At 64.6% G+C, this 20,918-nt stretch overlaps 3 protein-coding genes across 4 annotated transcripts in view; 1 reads left to right on the top strand and 2 right to left on the bottom strand.

Annotated features, from left to right (window-relative positions):
* The window catches only part of EXD3 (exonuclease 3'-5' domain containing 3), a 60,569-nt gene extending 57,528 nt beyond the window's left edge, over positions 1–3,041 (bottom strand). Inside the window, exons 1-2 of the mRNA XM_036261661.1 lie at positions 3,036–3,041; positions 1,516–1,564 (exon numbers count right to left, since the gene is read on the bottom strand). The gene's annotated coding sequence lies outside the window, so the exon portion shown is untranslated. The remainder of the gene's footprint in view (positions 1–1,515; positions 1,565–3,035) is intronic.
* Positions 3,042–3,589: 548 nt separating this feature from the next.
* On the top strand, positions 3,590–12,094 carry NOXA1 (NADPH oxidase activator 1). Its single transcript, XM_036260847.1, has 14 exons — positions 3,590–3,766; positions 5,824–5,906; positions 5,999–6,107; positions 7,295–7,429; positions 7,719–7,826; positions 8,593–8,655; positions 8,930–8,973; positions 9,520–9,652; positions 10,488–10,527; positions 10,724–10,782; positions 11,209–11,363; positions 11,515–11,629; positions 11,732–11,846; positions 11,935–12,094. Exons 1-14 carry the CDS (start codon positions 3,590–3,592, stop codon positions 12,063–12,065), a joined length of 1,467 nt encoding a protein of 488 aa, XP_036116740.1. The 3' UTR covers positions 12,066–12,094.
* Positions 12,095–12,605: 511 nt separating this feature from the next.
* ENTPD8 (ectonucleoside triphosphate diphosphohydrolase 8) lies at positions 12,606–17,105 on the bottom strand. 2 transcript variants are annotated; one of them, XM_036260927.1, is made up of 9 exons: positions 16,980–17,105; positions 16,779–16,896; positions 15,590–15,740; positions 14,090–14,249; positions 13,770–14,000; positions 13,427–13,690; positions 13,162–13,272; positions 12,879–13,013; positions 12,606–12,797 (listed from the first exon to the last, which is right to left on the bottom strand). In XM_036260927.1, the coding sequence occupies exons 1-9, from the start codon at positions 17,103–17,105 to the stop codon at positions 12,606–12,608; spliced, it is 1,488 nt and encodes a 495-aa protein (XP_036116820.1). The 2 variants fall into 2 exon arrangements, with proteins under 2 accessions (XP_036116820.1, XP_036116821.1); XM_036260928.1 differs by lacking the exon at positions 13,162–13,272.
* Between the last annotated feature and the right edge of the window lie 3,813 nt (positions 17,106–20,918).

Here is a 20,918-nt window from a genome sequence, read left to right as displayed (position 1 = left end):
GTGCCACGGCGAGGCTGAAGGGGACGAGCTCAGAGCGGCAGCAGCCAGCGCAGGTCTGTGACAGTGGAGGGAGGACCCTGTGCCTCCAGGTGGCCCCAGGCCCAAGGACACCAGGACACCTACCTACCTCCCAGGTCTGCACCACCTGGACCCTGAGGAGTGAATGAAAACTCCCCATTTTATTTTATTTTATTTTTTTTTTAATCCTCACCCGAGGACATTTTTCCATTTTTTTTTGTTCAGGTAGAGTGGGAGGGAGAGAGAGGAACAGAGAGAGAGAAACATCGATGTGAAGGGACACATCGAGTGGTCGCCACCCGCACAACCGACCAGGGCCGGGGACAAACTGCAACCGAGGTACGTGCCCTTAGCGGGAACCGAACCCGGGTCTCTCAGGACCGCAGGCCGACGCTCTAACCGCTGAGCCAAACCGGCCAGGGCAAAACTCCCCATTTTATAGTCTCCTTTCACTCGGACCCTCGAAGGAGACTGCTCTTGGCCGACTTCCATTGCTGGAGCAGAGCACCCGCTGGAACGCGCCGTCCGTCTTCCTGGTCATCCCTGGTCTTCCCTGGGTTCTTCTTCGAGGAGTTTGGGGAGGGGGACGGGCGGAGGGAGCCTCAGTAACATGTTAACGGTCACAAGCCGTGAACAGGCTGAAGTGGTGGGCCTGGGAGAGGTGAGCTCGCTGCGGGCGCCAGATGGACCCTCCAGGGAAAAGCAGCGACACCGGGGCCCTGAGCCGGGAGGTGCCCTAAGAACTCTGGGAAAGACACAGCCCAGGGTGCGCCTGGGCCTCTCCGAGCTGACCTTGGATGCCGAGCATCAGTGACATCCAGGCTATTTCTATTTCCCGAGAGAAAGCCCTTGGGTGGCATTTTAGTTCACCTTGGAAACTGCCATTGTTCAAATAGGAAAAAACTTTGTGTTGGGCTGCAGTCAATTCCCAAATATCCAATTTCTGCTCGTTTGATTGACATCTGTGCTCCAGAACCAACGCCAGACAGGGGGCAGGCCCTCGGGGGAGCAGGAACACTCTCAGGGGAGGCAGATCTGTGGGTGCTGATGCTTGGGGTCCACTTCTGGATACTTTCGTGTATCAATCAACATGGTGAGGCCACAGTGCGCAGATAGTTGGTCAAACACAGTCGCGTGTTGCTGTGAAAGTATTTTTTAGACCAGGTGAACATTTAAAACAGACGCCTTGTAGTAATGCTGACGCCCCTCCGTAAGGTGGGTGGGCCTCATCCAATCAGCTGAAGGCCTGAAGAGGAAAAGACGGAGATTCCCGGGGAAGAGGGGATTTGGCCCCCGGAGCTGCAGCATCAGCTCTGCCCCGGCCATGCAGCCTGGGAGCCCTCCCTGCAGGTTTCGTACTTCCCAGCCCCCACAACCGTTTGAACTATTAATTCCTTAATACCAATGCATCTGGCCCTGGCCTGTTTGGCTCAGTGGTTAGAGCATCAGCCCAAGGACCAATGAGTCGCAGGTTTGATTCCAGCCAAGGGCACGTACCTTGGTTGCAGTCTGTCCCCAGCTCTGGTCGGGCTCGTGTGGCAGGCAACTAGTTGATATGAGAGAGACACATCATGGAAAAATATCCTCGGGTGACGATTTGTTAAAAATTAAAATAAAAAATGCCGACAATGATTAAAAATCTTTAAAAAAAAAAAAAGCAATGCACCCTGGCTGGCTCAGCAGTTAGAGCATCAGCCCATGGATCAAAGAATTGCGGGTTCGATTCCAGTCAAGGGCATGTTCCTCAGTTGCAGTTCGGTCCCCCGCCCTGGCCGGGGTTGTGCAGGAAGCAACCAGTCCATGTGTCTCTCTCACATCGATGTTTCTCTCTCTCTCCCTCTCTTGCTCCCCCCCTCCCTCTCTATCTGAAGATAAAGGGAAAAAATATCCTCAGGTGAGGATTAAAAAAAAAAAAGCAATGCTCTGTCCCCCCCGCGGGGTTTGTCCCCCCTGAGCGGGGTCTGTCCCCCTGTGTGGGGTCTGTCCCCCACCCCGTGTGGGTTTGTCCCCTCCATGTGGGGTCTGTCCCCCCTGAGCGGGGTCTGTCCCCTCCGTGTGGGTCTGTCCCCTCCATGTGGGATCTGTCCCCCCTGAGCGGGGTCTGTCCCCCTGTGTGGGGTCTGTCCCCCACCCCGTGTGGGTCTGTCCCCTCCATGTGGGGTCTGTCCCCCCTGAGCGGGGTCTGTCCCCTCCGTGTGGGGTCTGTCCCCCCCCCGTGGGGTCTGTCCCCCCCCCGTGGGGTCTGTCCCCCTGTGTGGGGTCTGTCCGCCCCCCGTGGGGTCTGTCCCCCTGTGTGGGGTCTGTCCGCCCCCCGTGGGGTCTGTCCGCCCCCCGTGGGGTCTGTCCGCCCCCCGTGGGGTCTGTCCCCCCTGAGCGGGGTCTGTCCCCCTGTGTGGGGTCTGTCCGCCCCCCGTGGGGTCTGTCCCCCCTGAGCGGGGTCTGTCCCCCTGTGTGGGGTCTGTCCGCCCCCCGTGGGGTCTGTCCCCCCTGAGCGGGGTCTGTCCCCCTGTGCAGCGGGGGCTCGGTTCCGGAGGATCTCCCGCCTCCCTCATCCAAGCGCGGTCAGGCCCGAAGGGGGCGCTGTCACACCCCCTCGCCCCAGGACGGCGCCCGCCAGCAGCCCCTCCGGCGGACGGGTCAGACCCCTCCTCGCCCCCCCAGTCTGTCCAATGGTCCCAAATAAACCCATTTTGCTGGTAAAGTAACTTCCACGTTTAAGGTCAGCAGGGCCCCTCCCCGCGTGGGGACAACCCAGCCCGGAGCGGGACGAGGCTGGGCTCCGCCTGCTCGCTGAGACCCCAAGTCTGGGCGCGGGGGCAGCTGGTGAGGGACGTGCGGTTGGGGGGAGCAGGGCTGCCCTCGCTGCCTGCCGCCGGCGCCCCTCTGCGGCGCGGGCACGCGTGGGTGGCGTCCGTGGCCCGGGGCGAGCCCCAGGCGCAGCTCTGCCCGCAGCGCCCGGGACACCAGGCCTCCCCCGAGCCCGTCCCTCCTCGGCGCGCACCCCGGGACTCACTCACCTGAGCCCGCGGGGTCCGCCCGGAACCTTGACCCGGCCGCGGCGGCGGCGGCGGCAACGGACCCGGACGGCTTTGGCCGCAGCACCCGGCGCGCGCGAGGCGGCTGCCGGCGAAGCGCGAGCGCTGGGAGCGTCTGGGCGGACGTCCGGAGGGGCGGGGCTTCTGGGGGCGTGTCAGGCGGGCGGCCTCGGGGAGGGCGGGGCCATAGCCAGAGGGGCCGGGCCGCGGGTGGGGGCGGGGCCGGGGCGGGGCCATGCCGGGCGGGCGGGGCTGTCGCGGGGACGGGAAGGGGCCTCGGCCGCCAGGGGGCGCCAGGGACCGCGGGAGGCGTGGCGCACCTGGCGCTCGCGGACATCCTGCCCGGACCAGTGCCCAGCGGTCCTCACCCCCGACCCCGCCGCTCTCGGAGGGGCCCCACTGCCGACCCATCTCCGGACCCCGACGTCCCTGTCCGCGGTCCCCGGCCCCCAGGCATCCCACCGGACCCCTCCCGGGACGCCCCCGCCGCCTGCCCGGAAGCAACGGCCTGCGCGGGAGGCAGGTGCGGAGCCGCCATGCCCTCGCTCGGGGACCTGGTGCGCGACTGGCACCGGGGCGCGCAGGCCGTGGAGCGCGGGGACTGGGGCTGCGCCCTGCGCCTCTTCTCCGGCGTCCCGGAGCCGCCCGCCAAAATGTGCTTCAACGTGGGCTGCGTGCACCTGCTGGCCGGCGACCCGCAGGCCGCGCTGCAGGTGAGCCGGGGCGCCCCAGGGTTGGTGCCGAGGCTGCTTCCAGGGGCTGTTCTCTGGCCCTGGCGCCGGGTCAACCGCGGTGCGATGCAGACCCAGCTCCGGGGTGCGCCCAGTCCCCCCCTTCCCCCGAGGTCCCCTGAAGGTGTGCGTTCGATGCTCTGCCTCAGCGAACACCTAAGGCAAGTGGGAGCCGTGGGGTCGGGGGACTCGCCCTCAGCTGAGTCAGGGCCAGCACCGGGGTGCAGGGTTTCCTCCTGCCTCCACTATGTGGTGGCCACATGCCAGCCCCGGCAGTCCTGGGGAACGGCGGGACCAACTCTCACCGTCCAGGGGCTAACATACCTGGAAACAAACTCGAGGCTGGATCGGGCTGTCCCCCAGGGTGTAGAGTTTGGGGCAGGGGGCTTCAGCAGATGTCCGTGGTGATGAGGAGGAGGCAGTTTTTGCCTAAACCCCAGATGTGAGTGCTCACCTGTCTCCCAACCTGCTCCCCAAAACAGAACCAAGAGCTCAGGGGTGCACTGCGGCACACACACCGGGCTCCGCTGGGGGCAGCCCAGAGCCACTCTGCCCCTTTAAAGGCTTTTTGTTCACCAGCGAAGCAAGTTACCCAACTTCTGTCTGAGAAGAGGGTGTGACTTGCAAGAATGTCCACGTCAGTGTCCCCCAAACTCCTCCGTCAGCAGGGACTGGGCAGAGTGCACAGGGGACCCTCCGTCACTTCTGACCTCGCATACGAACCCACAGTTCTCGGTAACCCTTTCAGTGTAAAGGTTGAGGAAGGGGGTCCAATCTCTGGACAGCAGGTGGTTCAGCAGTAAACCACAGGTGTCGGGCCATCCGGCCGTGGCTTCTGCTAAACTGTGATTTAACTAGAGAGGGAATGCAGGCAGGGGACCTCCCTGAGAGGGGGAGCCCAGAGCTGTCCAAAGTCAATGAAGCCCTGGCCGGTTTGGCTCAGCGGTTAGAGCGTCGGCCTGCGGTCCAGAGAGACCCAAGTTCGGTTCCCGCTAAGGGCACATACCTCGGTTACAGTTTGTTCCCGGCCCTGGTTGGTCGTGTGGGAGGCAGCCACTCGATGTGTCCCTTTCACATCAGTGTTTCTCTCTCTCTCTCTTTCTCTCTCTCCCTCCCACTCTATCTGAACAAAAAATAGAAAAATGTCCTCAGGTGAGGATTAAAAAAAAGAGATTAAAAAAAATGGAAAAATGTTCTTGGATGAGGATTAAAAAAATAGTCAATGAAATTAAGTAATAGTCGAACAGGCACATTGGAAATAGGGAGATGTTTAGAAGAGACGGAGCTACCATTCACTGTTTCGGGGAGCAGCTCAGGGTGAGGAGGGGCTGCTGGGGCGTCACTCTGCTGGGTGAGCCTTGGTGAGCCTTGGTCCAGCTGCTCCGGAGGGCGGAGCAGCAAGCAGACGGGTCTCAGGCACCGAGCAGTCCCCACACAGAGCATGTGGGCGCACCTTCACCACTGGGTCAGATTCGGTTCAGCAAGCCCCCCACTCGGCTAGACCTGTGAAGGGGAGACCATGATGCTCCTCCACGGTCTCTGTCCTCGTTGGGAACAGGTGACGTCACTTCGGAGTGTGGTTTAAGGGAGAGCTGTGTTATTGTCCTTTCTGGTTCTCCTGGGTAAGAAGTGTGTCACTGTGTGTGAGCTGCCAGAAATAGGGTTTACAAAAGGCAAAACACTTGCATAACCGCATCCCCCAGAGGTAAGCCATCAATGTGCGGGACTGTGTCCTGCCGGCGCTCCTCGTCCTTGTGGTAAACAGATTGGTTTGTGACATTACCTCGCTGTGCTCTGAGCCCCTCAAAGGCACCTCAGGGGTGGGGGTGGGGGTTAGCTTGTGGGGACCAGAGAACGGACCTGAATGGCCCTGTGCACGCACAGGCACGAGGTCTGAGGGCCCCTGGCCTGGCGCAGGTGGCTGTCACGGGGCCGATGGAATGTCTTGGCCCCGTCACTGGTCATCTGCCCGGGCTGCATCTGTGACACGGGGTGGCAGGTTACAGACCTTGGCATTCCACAAGCATTTTTATTCCCAGGCATTTGACCAAGCAGTGACCAAGGACGCCTACCTGGCGGTGGGCTTCTTCCAGCGAGGCCTGGCCCACTTCCAGCTGGAGAGGTGAGCACAGGGCTCCTGTTCCTTCTCTGCCGGCCCCCTGGCCTCCTGCCTCCGCCCCTCGCCCTGGGTCACCCGGCGCCCGGTCACTGCAGGTTCCAGGAGGCCCTGTCCGACTTCCAGCTGGCCCTGGGACAGCTGAGGGGGAACTCCGTCATCGACTACACACAGCTGGGCCTGAGGTTCAAGCTACAGGCCTGGGAGGTGAGCGTGGGTAGGTGGGGTTGGCCGGGCCTCTGGGGTGCTGTCCTTGGGCAGGTGGCCCAGTGGTCCTCCCGGGACCCTTGGTTTCTGCAGGCCCCAGGCTCTGGGCCCCATTGTCTGTTACTGTCACAGGGGGTCCATGTGGACAGAGGCTCCCTGTGGCCAAGGTGCCCCCAGCCCCTGCCAATCGCTCTTCTACCCCAAGGAGGCTGGGGGCTCGGTCGAGGTGGGGCACCAGGAGTGTTTCCAGCGGGTGGGGGGGGCGGGGGGGGCAGGTGGAGGAAGCACAGTGTGGCTGTGGGCTCTGGTCAGCTCTGCATCTGGCCCAGCCTGGGAACACACCGCCTGGGCCCTCAGGGAATCGTGGAGAAAGGCCGCCAGGTGCCGGTCCGCAGCCCGCCTGTGTCCCCCCGCCCAGGTGACTCCCACCAGCCCTGTACAGGATCCCCAGGGCTGACCAGGAGCACGGTGTCACCCACCAGGCCGCAGAGACAGGTTTCTCTTGTTGGGAGAAGATTCGCTGCCCCCCAGCAGGTCCCTGGCGACAGCTTTAACCCAATCCCATGTGTCCGTCAAAGTCCTCCTGCGTGGCAGGGAGGGAACAGGACAGAGAAAGGCGGAGCCGAGACCCTGGGGTGCAGCACAGGGAGGAAGGGGCCATGGAGGGGTCCTGCCAGATGTAGAACGGGGTGAGACAGGCTGGAGAACGCCCCAGAGGGGGGAGATGGGCCAGAGCGATGGCCCACCGGAGGGAGGCCTGGGAGTGACCGCCGCTGAGCCAGGCAGGCTCCGTGAGGCTGGGGCCAGAGGAGCTTTGGCAAACCCTGGCTGGTTTGGCTCAGCGGTTGGAGCCTTGGCCCGTGGACCAAAGTCGCGGGTTCGATTCTGGTCAAGGGCACGTACCTCGGGTGCAGTTCGGTCCCTGGCCCTGGTCTGGGTTGTGTGGGAGGCAGCCAGTTGATGTGTCTCTCTCATGTCAATGTTTCTTTCTCCCTCCCACTCTATCTGAAGATCAATGGGAAACATCCTGGGGTGAGAATTAAAAAAAGAAAGAAAGAACAGCCCTGGCTGCAGCTGGGGAGTGGTGGCAGCCGGACCAGGGGTCACCAGGGGTCACCAGGGCTGGGAGTCGGCCGTGGGCGCAGGGCGGGTCCTGGCCGACACCTCACTGTTCACCTGGCCGCCAGGTCCTGTTCAGCGTGGCGGCAGCGCAGTGCAGGCTGGGGCGCTGGGCCGAGGCCACCGGGAGCCTAGAGGAAGCCATCGCCAAGGGGCCGGAGGGGGCCCGCCGTGACCTGGACCTCGCCCTGGCTCAAGTGCAGGTGAGGGGGCGGGTGGGGAGAAGCAGGCCAGCCCCCGCAGGCTCCTGAGCTGACCCAGATTGGCTGCTGGGGCCCAGAGCCCGCAGTTTGGGGCTCACGTATGTATAGACCCCCCAGGACCAACTCTGAGATGAGGAAACTCCTGGAGGGAGGTGGCCCGTGTGCCCAGGTGTGGAGGCGAGGGCTTTCCGTGGCCTCTGGGAAGACGGTGGTGGTCCGTGACCCCTTCTGCAGCGGGCTCGGGCTTCTGCGGGTGCGGGCCTGGTCAGACGTGGGCCGACTCCCCCAGAAACAGGTTCCCCTGCAGCCTCGGCGGGGCCCAAGGGGTGAGGTCTTCCGGCCCCACAGGCGGTACCTGGAGCACCTGGAGCCTGTGGATTTCCTGGGCAGGGCCAAGGTAAGAGGGCACCCAGCAGGCCACGGAGGGAGGCGGCCAGGCCTTGCTGAGCTCACAGGGTGTCCTCACGGGGACACATGGGGTCTGGTGCACGTCCCTGCCGAGGCCTCGGTCGGGGGAGAGTGGGCACAGGGCTGGGGGCATGTCTCCAACCAGAGCTCCCAGACCCAGGCCCGAGAAACCAGGACACAGAGCCGGGCCTCAGCATGTCCCTCAGAGCTCCAGGCCCAGGGAGGCCGCATGAGGACCTGGCCACAGCGAGCCCACCCGGCTCAGGCTGGCCAGCTGGTAGCACACCAGCACAGGACACCAGGGCAGCTCGGCCCCGGGGCAGGGCCGGTGCGGGGAAGTGAGTCCCTGTGTGCTCAAAGCCAAAGTCACTCTGGTTTTGAGCTGGTGGCCCCTGGACCAGTTCGACACCCCACAGTCACCGGGTCCAGCGTGTGACCTGTGCGGCCTCGGGGGGGTCGTGAGCCGAACACCCGCCTCTGCACGCTGAGTGGCAGACGGGCTCTGAGTGGCACTGACCTGTCCAGTTAGCGTCCCCTTGTCACAGCAGACTTTCTGAGGAGCAGAAATATTTTTGAAGTGTCAGAAATAAGTTAAAACGAAGTAAGTTAAGACGTTTTCCTTTATGAAGCGTATTTTGCACCTGGCCGGCCCCCGTGTGCCCTGGAAGCCACGGGCCAGGAGACTTGGGTGGGCTGCGACCAGACACCACGGGCCCTGGTGCCTCCTGACCGGCTGCCCCGCTGACCTTCACCAGGTGGTGGTGGCCTCTGGTGTGCCCGACGACCAAGACAAGGGCGCCTGGCCTCAGCAGCCCCAGGTGGGTGGCCGCCTGCCCTGCAGCCCAGCCTCTTCCCCTGGGTGTCGGGGTCAGGGTGCTGCAGACCTTGCCCCAAAGAAGGAAGTGCTACCCCTGCTCTGAGCCCTGCCCGGGCTCCCCAACTCTCCTCGAATCCGAATTGGGGGTGGCTGCCCCACCCCGTGTGCCAGTGCACGAAAAGCACGCGGGCTGGCCTGGGGAGACACTGTCCACCCACCTGCCCGGGCTCCCCATGGGCATCCGCTTGCTGAGCAGGAAGCCACTCTGCCCACAGGTCCGGGGTGCGGATGGTGGGACCAGGCCCCGGGCTGGCCCAAGGTAGGAAGGGGGTCCCCCTGTGTGCTTGCTTCTCCTGTCGGGGGGTGGAGCCCCATGCACCCCGTATGGCTGCTCCCCGCCAGGGGCCAGGACCCTTCCGTCCTCTCTCGTGTTGAAACTGGCCGGAGCCCCCACTACCAGGCCTCCAGCCTCTCAGCCCTCCCCACGTCCCCATTTGTCCCGGGGCCCAGGCTCCCTGTCCTGAGCCTGTCCTGCTCCCATCGGACACGCTCGGGCCTCTGTGGGCTCCAGGCGGCAGGAGGGTCCGAGTGAGGCTCCTGGGGCGGGGCCCGGGCTGGCTGTGCTGTGCCGTGAGCAGCACCCACCGCCCCACCCAGGCCTTGGAGAGAGGGCCGCTCCCATGTGGTGGTCAGGGTTGCACAGGGTGTGGGCACAGAGCAAGCCCCCAAACCTCAGCCGGACTCTACACTGCTCCCCTCTCGGCGGGGCTCCCCTCAGGCCTGCCTTTTCAGGGCTCTCAGGGGAGGGGTGCTGGGCGGGCTGCATCGGGGAGAAGTGAGCGCTGAGAGCGGGCCCCTCCCCCAGGGCCCAGGACACAGGCCCCTGCAGAGCCGGGTCTCCCCTCAACCCCAGGATGCCCCCCGATGCGGACATGGAGGTCGGACCCAGCCCGGCAGGGCAGGCTGGTCACTGCCCACCTGTCACCTGTGATGAGCAGGTGAGGGAACTGGGCGGGGTGGGTGGGAGCCAAGGTGCTGGGAGACCCTCTCCAGGCTGATCAGCGGCCCAGCTGGCACCACAGGGTCTCAGGACAGGGCAGGCAGCCGCCTCGCCCGCTGGGAGATGGAGCCTTGGCTTCCTGTCAGGCTGGGGACCTGGGGCGACATGCTGAGGCTCCCAGTGCACAGACTGGCCTGGCCTGCACCCCTGCCTCCCGTCCTGGACGTGGGTGCCCCCAGGTGCTGACGTGAGGCTGAGGAAGGGACACGGGCTGCACTGGCAGGTGTGCCCAGCGTGGTGCCCACAGCCGGCACCAGGCCTGGGGTCCTGCCACACACAGGGCAGTTCAACTGTCCATTCAGCGTATCAAGGGCCTTTCACTGTGTTCCCCGATGTTCCCCCTCTGCCTGGCCCCCAGCCTCAAGGCCCCATGCCCGGCCCCCACCCCTGCCCACTCTGCCTGGCCCCCAGCCTCAAGGCCCCATGCCCGGCCCCACCCCTGCCCACTCTGCCTGGCCCCCAGCCTCAAGGCCCCATGCCCGGCCCCACCCCTGCCCACTCTGCCTGGCCCCCAGCCTCAAGGCCCCATGCCCGGCCCCACCCCTGCCCACTCTGCCTGGCCCCCAGCCTCAAGGCCCCATGCCCGGTCCCCACCCCTGCCCACCCTGCCTGGCCCCCACCCCTGCCCACCCTGCCTGACCCCCACCCCTGCCCACCCTGCCTGGCCCCCACCCCTGCCCACCCTACCTGAGCCCCACCTGCAAAGCCCCATCCCAGGCCCCTCAGGCCCGGCCCCACCCTGGGCCCAGCGGAGCCTGTGGCTTCCCTTGCAGAGACCCCACACGCAACAAGTGGGAAGACAGGTTCCTCCAGGTAAGGACGTCCTGAGTGGTGGTGCTGGGGGGCCGCTGCGGGGGGAGCAGGCACCGATGTGCTGGGGGGGCCGCTTTGACCCCCAAGGAGGAGGCTGGTGGCCTGGGGCTTCCTGTGGGTGGCGGTTCTGGCAGCTCCTCCAGGTTCCCCTCTGGGGGGCACCCCCCACCTGAGTCTCCGCTCTGCCCCTCCGCAGGGCTCCTGGCAGCTGGGGGGCCAGACCCTAAACCCTCTGAGGATCCCACAGGTACTGGGGTAAGAGGTCCATACTCCCCAGGAACTTGAGGGCCCTGAGACCAGGCCTGTCCTCTGGCCCTGGGGACCCCGGCTGAGAAGCCTTATGGTCCCTTAGCCCTAGCCCCTCCCGCCCTCAGTCCCTGCCCTGGCCTCCCCAGCCCAAATCCCGTCCCAGCCATGAAGATTTGGGGCTTCAGCCCAGCTGGTGTGGCTCAGTGGATTGAGCGTGTCCCATGGACTGAGAGGTCCTGGTTTGATTCCCAGTCAGGGCACATGCCCAGGTTTCGGGCTCAGCCCCCAGTAGGGGGCGTGCAGGAGGCGCTGGTCAATGTTTCTCTCTCACATCAACGTTTCTCTCTCTCCCCCTTCTTCTCTCTCTGAAAAAACATTTAAAAAATATTGGGGGCTTCAGAGACCCACCACCGCCTTTCTGCCTGATCCCAGGAAGTGGCTGCAGGGGACCCCGAATCCTTGGTGACCGTCATGGTGCAGTGTGCCTTCACCCTGGCCCTGAAGGCCCCGCGAGGAGCTGACCTGTCCAGCCTGAGGAGCCTGCTGAGCCAAGCCCTCCCTCGCCAGGCCCAGTGCGGGCAGCTCAGGTGGGCTCCTCTCAGGCCCAGGCCCGGGGAGGGAGCCCCCGGAGGGGCCGCAAGGCTGCGGCTGGAGGAGAGCTGGACGCATCAGCGTGCGGTGTGAGGGCAGCACCCTGCCACAGCCCCTCGCTGCCCACACTGATGAGTCCCTTTGCAGTTACCGAGAGCCGGGGGACGCGGGGCGCTGGGTGCTCCTCCCCGAGGAGGGGGCGCTGCAGAGGGCCTGGCGGCTGGCGGCTTCTGGCCCCACGGGTCTGCAGCTCCGGTGCCAGGTGAGCCTGGGAGAGCACCAGCCTGGGCCCGGGCCGGCGACCCCAGGGGAGGCCTGGGACGCTCCGGTGCCCAGCCAGCCCTGCAGTGTCCCTCTGCCGCAGGCAGCGGGCGGGCGGCCCGTCCTCTACCAGGTGGTGGCCCAGCACCGTTACTCCGCCCAGGGGCCCGAGGACCTGGACCTGCAGCCGGGGGACACTGTGGACGTTCTGTGTGAAGGTGGGCAGTGCCCTCTCCTGTCCCCCTGGGGCTGCCGGGCACGTGGGGCCTGTGAGTGGCCGTGCCTCATGGCCCTGGCCCCTTGCAGTGGACCCGGCGTGGCTGGAGGGCCACAGCGACGGCCGCATCGGCATCTTCCCCAAGTGCTTTGTGGTCCCGGCCGGCCAGCGCCTGAGGAGCCCCGACAGCCGCCCACCTGCGTCGCAAGATCAGCCCTGAGGAGCCGGTGGCAGGAGGGAGGTTTTAATAAAAGCAGCCTGCCCCCCCAGGGCGTGGAAGTGTTCTGGGCTCGGCCACTGGGAGGGCCTGACCAGGCTTCTGAGGTGTGGGCTGTGCTGCTCCAGAGAAGCCCCTTGTCCCTTAGGCCAATGACATGGGGCTCCCCCGGCCTCCTCCTGAGGCTCTGCTGTCGCCAGGGACCCAGCCCCCCGCCCCTCCCAGGGAGTCAGGCCCTTCCTGGGCCAGCGTCACTCCCCACTCCTGGCTCCGTGTGGCCACACCGTCGCAACAGGGGCAGCCAGCGGCCCTCCAGCTGCACCTGTGCAGAAGGCCTCCCTGTCCTGGAGAGCACAGTGGAGAAGGGCCCCAGGTGCAGGGCTGGGGGGCTCGGACGGCCATGCAGTGCCCTTGGCCAGAGCTCCCAGGACAAGCCCCCAGAGGTCCCCCGGGGCAGGAGGTGGGGCAGTCCCAGTAGCTCAGGCGTCCAGGCTGAGTGGCCCCACCGGGCTGTGGAGCTGGGCCTCTCCCGGGGGTGCCGGCTCAGTCCCGGGCCCAGAGGAGCTGGGCCGCAGCAGCGGCGAGAATGGCCGCGAGGGTCAGCGCCACGAAGACAACGCTGGCCACCCAGACGCCATAGCTCTCTGCCCGCCACTGGGCAGGCACCTCGGCCGGGATCATGTTGGTCAGGTTCAGCATGTAGCCCAGTGCCCAGCCGATGTCAGTGCCTCCAGCCTGCGGGATACACGGGGGTCAGGGCCTTGCTGGCCGCCCCCAAACTCAGCCCCCGCCCTTCCTGGCCTGGGAGGCAGCTACCTGCTTGCGAAACTCGATGCTGGGCCAGGTCTCCTCCGTGAACCCGTAGCCTTCGAGCAGGAGCGTGAGCATGTACAGGCCCGAGGCACAGTGGTCACGCAGCCAGGGCTGCTGCCCGGGCCAGGCCGCCTCCACCTGGGCCAGGAAGGTCGGAGCCAGGTGAGGCCACACCTCCCGGAGCACCAGGGGTGGGTCCCACCTGAGGCCGAGGGGTGTCCTCCCTTCCATGGCTCCCCCAGAGCCACGAGCCAGCTGTCCAGGCGGGGGCCCTGGACCCACCCACCAGCTTCCAGGGCTTCTGGCAGAAGTCCCAGACGGTGGCGTTGACGGTGGCCAGCGACTGCCTGGAGGTGAGGTTCAGGAAGTGGAAGGTGTGGAAGAAGCTGGAGAAGGCCTGTGGGGGGACAGGTGTGTCTGCAGGGGAGCGGCTCCCAGGCAGGCCCGGCCCCACCCGACCCCACAGCGGGTTGCCGAGTCCCCAGGAGCCCCCCTGGCCCACCTGGCAGGAGGCCCCTGGGGCTCAGAAGGGGCGGGACCCCGGTGCTCACATAGAACTGGCCCCGCACGGGGGGCTGGTAGACCCCGTTGAAGGCACAGTCCTCTCGGCCCTCACAGCTGGAGAAGTTGAAGAGGCCCCGGGTGGCCGACACGCAGGCCCTGGGATTCCCTGTTCCTTCCACGGTCAGGCTCTGGGGGAGGCCTGGGGGCGCTGTGGCCTGGACACAAGGCGACTCGTACAGGGGGGCCAGGGACACCGTGCCCCGGTAGCCGCTGTGGTAGCAGGGGTGGCGGACCCGGAGGGCCTGGCGGCTCTGCAGGAGGGCGGGAGGCGGCCTTGAGCACCTGCCGGGGCGGGCAGCCCAGAGCCTCCCCGGGGCAGCCCACCTGCGCCTGCAGCAGCCCGGCCAGGAGCCTGGTCAGCATCTGGTCGCGCCCGAAGCAGAGGTAGCTGTGCGTGTAGACGCTGTGCTCGAAGCCGTAGAGGCGGAAGGCGGCCTGCGTGCTCTTGTCCAGAACAGGGCCTCCGGGCACGAAGGTGATCTGGGTGGACGCCCCGCCCATGTCCAGGGCGCCCACCAGCGTCCCCTCCGGAGGCCGGATCCACTCTCCGGAGAACGAGTACTAAGCACAGAGGGGCGCCGGGTTCCAGGACCAGCCACGCGGACCCAGCCCTGCACGTCCAGCCCCCACCCCGGGGCTGCCCGCGGCACCTTGACCAGTAGGCCCAGAACGTAGTTGATGGTGATCCAACCTAAGGCACCTTCATCCTGACTGGCCAGGAGCTCAGCACCCCGAAAGTCCAGGGGAGCCTGGCCCAGGACCTGGGTGACTGCGGCAAAGATGTCCCCCGCCTGAGAGCTGTTCTTCTGGCTGTGCAGGGGGGACCAGGGCTGGAGCTGGCTGGGAGCCCCCCTTGTCCCAGGCACTGTGAGCACCCTCATAGCTGGGAGCCCCCCTACCCCAGGCTCTGTGAACACCCTCACAGCTGGGAGCCCCCCTACCCCGGGCACTGTGAGCACCCTCACAGCTGGGAGCCCCCCTTGTCCCAGGCACTGTGAACACCCTCACGGCTGGGAGCCCCCCTTGTCCCGGGCACTGTGAACACCCTCACGGCTGGGAGCCCCCCTACCCCGGGCACTGTGAGCACCCTCACGGCTGGGAGCCCCCCTTGTCCCGGGCACTGTGAACACCCTCACGGCTGGGAGACCCCCTACCCCGGGCACTGTGAGCACCCTCACGGCTGGGAGCCCCCTTGTCCCGGGCACTGTGAGCACCCTCACGGCTGGGAGCCCCCCTGCCCCGGGCACTGTGAACACCCTCACGACTGGGAGCCCCCCTACCCCGGGCACTGTGAGCACCCTCACGGCTGGGAGACCCCCTACCCCGGGCACTGTGAGCACCCTCACGGCTGGGAGCCCCCCTACCCCGGGCACTGTGAGCACCCTCACGGCTGGGAGCCCCCTACCCCAGGCACTGTGAACACCCTCACGGCTGGGAGCCCCCCTTGTCCCGGGCACTGTGAACACCCTCACGGCTGGGAGCCCCCCTTGCACCGGGCACTGTGAACACCCTCACGGCTGGGAGCCCCCCTTGTCCCGGGCACTGTGAGCACCCTCACGGCTGGGAGCCCCCCTACCCCGGGCACTGTGAGCACCCTCACGGCTGGGAGCCCCCTACCCCGGGCACTGTGAACACCCTCACGGCTGGGAGCCCCCTTGTCCCGGGCACTGTGAACACCCTCACGGCTGGGAGCCCCCCTTGCCCCGGGCACTGTGAACACCCTCACGGCTGGGAGCCCCCCTTGCCCCGGGCACTGTGAACACCCTCACGGCTGGGAGCCCCCCTACCCCGGGCACTGTGAACACCCTCACGCCTGGGAGCCCCCCTTGCCCCGGGCACTGTGAACACCCTCACGGCTGGGGGCCCCCTTGCCCCGGGCACTGTGAGCACCCTCACGGCTGGGAGCCCCCTACCCCGGGCACTGTGAGCACCCTCACGGCTGGGAGCCCCCCTTGTCCCGGGCACTGTGAACACCCTCACGGCTGGGAGCCCCCTTGCCCCGGGCACTGTGAACACCCTCACGGCTGGGGGCCCCCTTGCCCCGGGCACTGTGAACACCCTCACGGCTGGGAGCCCCCCTGCCCCGGGCACTGTGAGCACCCTCACGGCTGCCCCTGACCACCTATGGGCTCCACGCTCGCCCACCTCACCTGAGCAGCCTCATGCCAGCCGTGGCCCCCAGGAACAGGGGTGTTTGCGGACGCTGAGCCTCTGGGATCACGGCCAGCGCCTCCTCCAGGCAGCCCCGCAGGCTCTCGCCAGCCTGCGCAGGGTTGGAGGTGTAGGAGGAGATTCCGGGCCCTGAAACACAGCACCCGAGGACCCGGCTCCAGGCCCCGAAGTCTGGCTGGGTTGAAAGGGCCTGTGGAGAGCTGGATAGTGGTCCCCAAAAGGTGTGTCCACGTCCTCACCCCCTGCCAGAACCTTCGAACGTGACCCTCTTTGGAAAGAGAGTCTTCGCAGATGTAATTAAGAACCTCAAGGTGAGGTCGCCCCGGATTCCCTTCGAGGGCCCCACATCCCATGACAAGGGTCCTTATGACAGAAAGGAGAGGGGCCCGGCCAGTGTGGCTCAGTGGTCGAGCATCAACCCTGCACCAAGAGCTCCGGGTTCGATTCCTGGTCAGGGCACATGCCCAGGTTGTGGGGGGCATGCAGGGGGCGGCCAATCTCGACGTTTCTATCTCTTTCTCCCTCTCCCTTCCTCTCTCTCTAAAATCATAAAGACAAGCCCTGGCCAGTGTGGCTCAGCAGTTAGAGCCTGGGCAGCAGAACGAGGAGTCGCGGGTTCGATTCCGGTCAAGGGCACGTACTTCGGTTGCAGTTTGTCCGCGGCCCTGGTCAAGGTCATGCGGGAGGCAACCACACGCGATGTGTCTCTCTCACATCGATGTTTCTCTCTCTCTCCCTCCTTCCCACTCTAGCTGAAGATCAATGGAAAAATATCCTTGGGTGAGGATTTAAAAAAAGTAAAAAACAATAAAGGTTGAGAGAGAGAGAGAGAGAAAGGAGAGGGAGTCAGACAGGAGGGCACCGCAGGAGGAGGAGGCAGAGCCTGGAGGGTGTGGGCAGGCCCGGGAGCCCCCCGGCTCTGGAAGAGGCAGCAAGGGCTGATCGCGGTCTCTGCAGGCTCAGGGGGGGCCCCGCTGACCAGCTGTGCCACCTGGGACAGGTCACTCAACCTCTCTGAGTCCCCTTTCCTGGGGGTTAATTTGCTGATCTACTGAGGGATGGAGACCAGCCTGTGCCACCTCCCAGCCCTCCACCAGCTGAGAAGCCCAGCCAGGCAGCGGGTGGCCAGTCCCCACACCACCCACCTTTGACAGACAGCCCACTGACCTTCCACCTTGCAGGCCAGGGCCTGGCTGACCACGCCGGTGTCATTCTCCTTGTCCGCTGGCCACCGATACACAAAGAGGGACGTGTGGGAGGACCCCGCATCAAACACAATCCCAAACTGGTAACGACACCAGGGTCAGGAGGGCAGGGGCCTGGTGCACCCCGCCCCGCCAGCCTCCCCGCCCGGGCTCCGGGGTGCACCTTGGTGTCCGTGGGCAGGCGGACGCTGGTGGCCTCCACCAGGATCAGGATGAGCGCAGTGACGGCCAAGGCCGCGGTGGCCCCCAGCAGGGCCGCGAGCACCCGCTCCTTGCCGGTCAGCTTCATGGTGGGGGCAGGGCTGGATCTGGGGGTGTCCAGCCCACCTCACTGGGTCAGTGGGCAGGGCCAAAGGCCACGCCTCAGGAGCCCAGGGTGCCCAGGCAGTGGACGGGGTGGGAGCTGGGCACCAGGGCCCTGACAGTGGGACAGCGCCTTTGTGATGCCGCATGGAGGACAGTCATCTGGGCAGCTGGCCCTCTGACCCCTCCCAGGGCCCGCGCTCCCCTCCTGCCTCGTCCCCCAAGAGGAGGAGCCCAGCTCTGCAGGCGGCTCTGCGCTGAGCTGGGAGACGCAGGCCCCACCGCAGGCCCCTCCAGACGGCCTGTTCTCCCTGGGAGTCCGGCGTCAGGCCGGAGCCCGGCCGGAGCGCACAGGTGACCTCTGTGACCCGGTGAGCGGGGCTGGCAGGGTCCCGGGAGGCTCCTGCACCAAAGGGCTGGGGCGGAGGTGACCAAGGCAGCCGGTCTGCAGAAACCCGACCTCCCGCTTCTCTGGTCTGAGTTGGAGCTTCGGGCGGCCTCAGACGGCCCCTCAGCAGCTGGCCGGCTGACCCAGGAGCGCAGGGACCTCTCGAGCGGCCGAGCACACGGGTCACCAGGAGCCTTGGGCCAGCTGGCACCACGGCCCAGAGGAACCCGATCTCTGAGTCGGTAGCACTTGGGGGTTCAAGTGATTTTGTATGATGTCGCCTATTCCCGCAAGAAGGCAGACACAGCTTGTGCGCTTCATTCAGACAGGACAGCCCCTCAGGATGGGTCAGCACCCCCTTAGGACTGGTCAGGCCCCTCAGACCAGGACAGCCTGCCCCAGAATTGGTCAGCACCCCCTTAGGACTAGTCAGCACCCCCTTAAGACTAGTCAGTCCCTCAGACAAGGATAGCTCCTCAGGATGGGTCAGCCCTCCCAGGGCTGGTCAGCACCCCCTTAGGACTGGCCAGCCCCCTCAGACCAAGCAGCCCCCCGGACGGGTCAGCCCTCCCAGAACTGGCCAGCACCCTCAGACCAGGACAGCCCCCCAGGATGGGTCAGCCCTCCCAGGACTGGTCAGCACCCTCAGACCAGGAGAGCCCCCCAGGATGGGTCAGCCCTCCCAGGACTGGTCAGCACCCTCAGACCAGGACAGCCCCCCAGGATGGGTCATCCCTCCCAGAACTGGCCAGCCCCCTCAGACCAGGACAGCCCCCGGACGGGTCAGCCCCCTCACCTGGGCTGGCGGACAAGCGGCTGCAGCAAGGGGGAATCCAGACTGCGGTCCCTCCGGCACCTGCCAGGTGCTGCCCTGCCTCTCCCCTCCTCCCCACCCCGTCAGTCACCAGCTTCCTGGACCCAGGTCTGCAGCCGGGCAGGTAGCTGAGCCTGGAAATGGGCACTGCAGGCCGGAGCTGCCCACCCCAGCTCACAGACCAGGGACTGGAGCTCAGTGGGGTTGAGTACAGGCCCCTGCACAGGGTTATCGCCCCCGCCACTGAGGGTCTCCCCAACCCCTAGCTGCCCACATTGTCCCCTCCACTTGCTGCCCAGGCGTGTCACCTCCCTCTGCCCGTCCTGTTCTGGAACCCAGGCAGGTGGGCCCCGCCCTTCCTGGGAAGCTGCTCAGACTTTGCCCTCCGACCCCACTTTCTGCCAATTGGAAGACAGTGCCCGGGCTCAGGGTGCAGAGAGGACAGAGTCAGGTGACTAGAAGGGGGCAGAGGACTCAGCCGGAGCAAAGGCCAGGACTGTCCCTTTGTGCAGACAGCCCGGCCCTCCCTCCTGTGCACCTCTGTGGTCACGCCCACCTGGCCGCCCGCTCCAAACATCAGCTCCCTCTCAACAGTCTGTCGTTGGGGACAAGCCCCGGGGATGGACTGAGCCTGGCCTCTCCCACTCAGGACGAGGCCGAGGCCCATTGGCTATTGTGGGCACCGGGGGTCCCTCCTCTGTGCCCATGTCCAATCCATTTGCACAGCTGGGCCTCCCCCGTCCAAGTCACTTCGGGAGTTTCTGCTTTCCGACCCTGAAGCAGTGTGGGGACATTCAAGCACAGGTCTCCACTGGACTGACCCAGGAGACAGACCGCTGGGTCCTTAGTTCAGAACGCGTTTAACTGGACTCGAAACCGCCCGCGTTCCGGCAGGAGAGCCTGCCTTGGGCATCTGGGCTTACCCCGGTCTGCTGGGTGGGGTGACACCCTTGGCTTCCCTTCTAGCCAGCGCTGACAGCCAGCCCTGCCGCGGCCTAGTCTGCGTACACGCTCCGTTTTCAAAGTGACTTGTTTGATTTCTTCCTGTTGAGAGAAATCTTTATTTATTCCAGATCTGTTCCTTGTCACGTGTGTGGTTCGAAAACATTTCTTCCAGTCGGCGGCTTGTCCCCTCACTGTCTTCAAGGTGTAGTTCACAAAGCCGAGTTTAAGTTTTTGATGAAATCCGGTGTATCAATCGGTTTATAGATGGTGCTTTTCATGTCAACGCTGAGAACTTTTCACCTGAGCCCCGGTCACGAGGATGTCCTTCGACAGTTTCAGGGTTCACGGTGCACATTTGCATCTGTGGTCCGTTTTGAGTAAATCTTTGTACAGTTGTGTGCTGCCTGGCCGCGTTCTGGTCTCCTGACCACACAGACAACGGTCCTTACGGGACCGCAAGGAGCTGGGAGATTCCTGTCGCCCAGTGTGGTCGTAGCCATGGTAACGTCACAGAAAACACAACACGTTTACTCATGTGCTGGTGGTGATGCTGGTGTAAACTGCTTGCCTACAAATATGAAGGACTTCCCTTTTTAAAAATTTTTCTTTATTGATTTTAGAGAGAGAGGAAAGGAGAGGGAGAGAGAAACATCGATGTGAGAGGGAAACATTAATCGGCTGCCTCCTGCACGCCCCCCACCTGGGATTGAGCCCAAAACCCGGGCACATGCCCTGACAGGAATAGAACCGGGACCTCTCAGTCCCTGGGACGACGCTCAATCCACTGAGCCACACCGGCCGGGCAGGATTTAGGTCTTTTTAAAACAGCGTTTTCTACTTTTTGGAATAAGATCCAGTGCATTTTATTTTATTTTATTTTTTTCATCCTCACCCGAGGACATTTTCTCATGTTTTGTTCAGATAGAGTGGGAGGGGGAGAGAGAGAGAGAGAGAGAGAGAGAGAGAGAGAGAGAGAGAGACATTGACGTGAAAGGGACACATCAAGTGGCTGCCACCCACACGACCAACCAGGGCCGGGGACAAACTGCAACGGAGGCACGCGCCCCTCGCGGGAACCAAACCCGGGTCTCTCCGGACTGCAGGCCGACGCTCTAACCGCTGAGCCAAACCAGCCAGGGCAGATCCAGTGCATTTAAAAAAATTCAATGTATTTAAACTAAAACAACAACAGCTCACTCACTTCCCTCACTTCCGCCCCACCTCTTGCAGCCACCAATCTGTTCTCATCTATGAGTCTTTTGCTTTTCTTTTGTTCTCTTTGATTCCACAAGTAAGAGATCATACACTATTTGTCTTGGCCTAATGTTCTCGAGGTCCATCCATGTTGTCACAAATGGCAAGACTTCCCTCTTTTTAAAAAAAAGTTTTGTTTTCTTTATTGATTTTAGAGAGAGGGAGGGAGAGAGAGATAGAAACATCGATGAGAGAGAACATCAATTGGCCGCCTCCTGCACGCCCCCCACTGGAGATTTGGCCCACAACCTGGGCATGTGCCCTGACCGGGAATCAAACTGGTGACCTCTTGGTGCAGGGTCGACACTCAACCACTGAGCCACACCGGCCGGGTAAGACTTCCCTCTTTTTCATGGCTGATCAAAAGTTCCACTGTACATGTGAACCACACCTCCCTT

The sequence above is a fragment of the Molossus molossus genome, unplaced genomic scaffold (assembly GCF_014108415.1).
Source record: "Molossus molossus isolate mMolMol1 unplaced genomic scaffold, mMolMol1.p scaffold_m16_p_14, whole genome shotgun sequence".
Taxonomy (NCBI): Eukaryota; Metazoa; Chordata; class Mammalia; order Chiroptera; family Molossidae; genus Molossus; species Molossus molossus.
The sequence above is the reverse complement of the archived record's forward strand: the minus strand, read 5'-3'. Positions and strand labels throughout refer to the sequence as shown.

Excerpts from the sequence above, each read along its gene's own strand:
- NOXA1 (XM_036260847.1), top strand. The coding sequence starts at position 3,590 with ATGCCCTCGCTCGGGGACCTGGTGCGCGACTGGCACCGGGGCGCGCAG. Across the intron at positions 10,783-11,208 it reads AGGATCCCACAGGTACTGGG|GAAGTGGCTGCAGGGGACCC; the intron begins GTAAGAGGTCCA and ends GCCTGATCCCAG. Across the intron at positions 11,630-11,731 it reads GTCTGCAGCTCCGGTGCCAG|GCAGCGGGCGGGCGGCCCGT; the intron begins GTGAGCCTGGGA and ends CCTCTGCCGCAG.
- ENTPD8 (XM_036260927.1), bottom strand. The coding sequence starts at position 17,105 with ATGAAGCTGACCGGCAAGGAGCGGGTGCTCGCGGCCCTGCTGGGGGCC. Across the intron at positions 14,001-14,089 it reads TTCTGGGCCTACTGGTCAAG|TACTCGTTCTCCGGAGAGTG; the intron begins GTGCCGCGGGCA and ends CTCTGTGCTTAG. Across the intron at positions 13,691-13,769 it reads TCCTGGCCGGGCTGCTGCAG|AGCCGCCAGGCCCTCCGGGT; the intron begins GCGCAGGTGGGC and ends GCCCTCCTGCAG.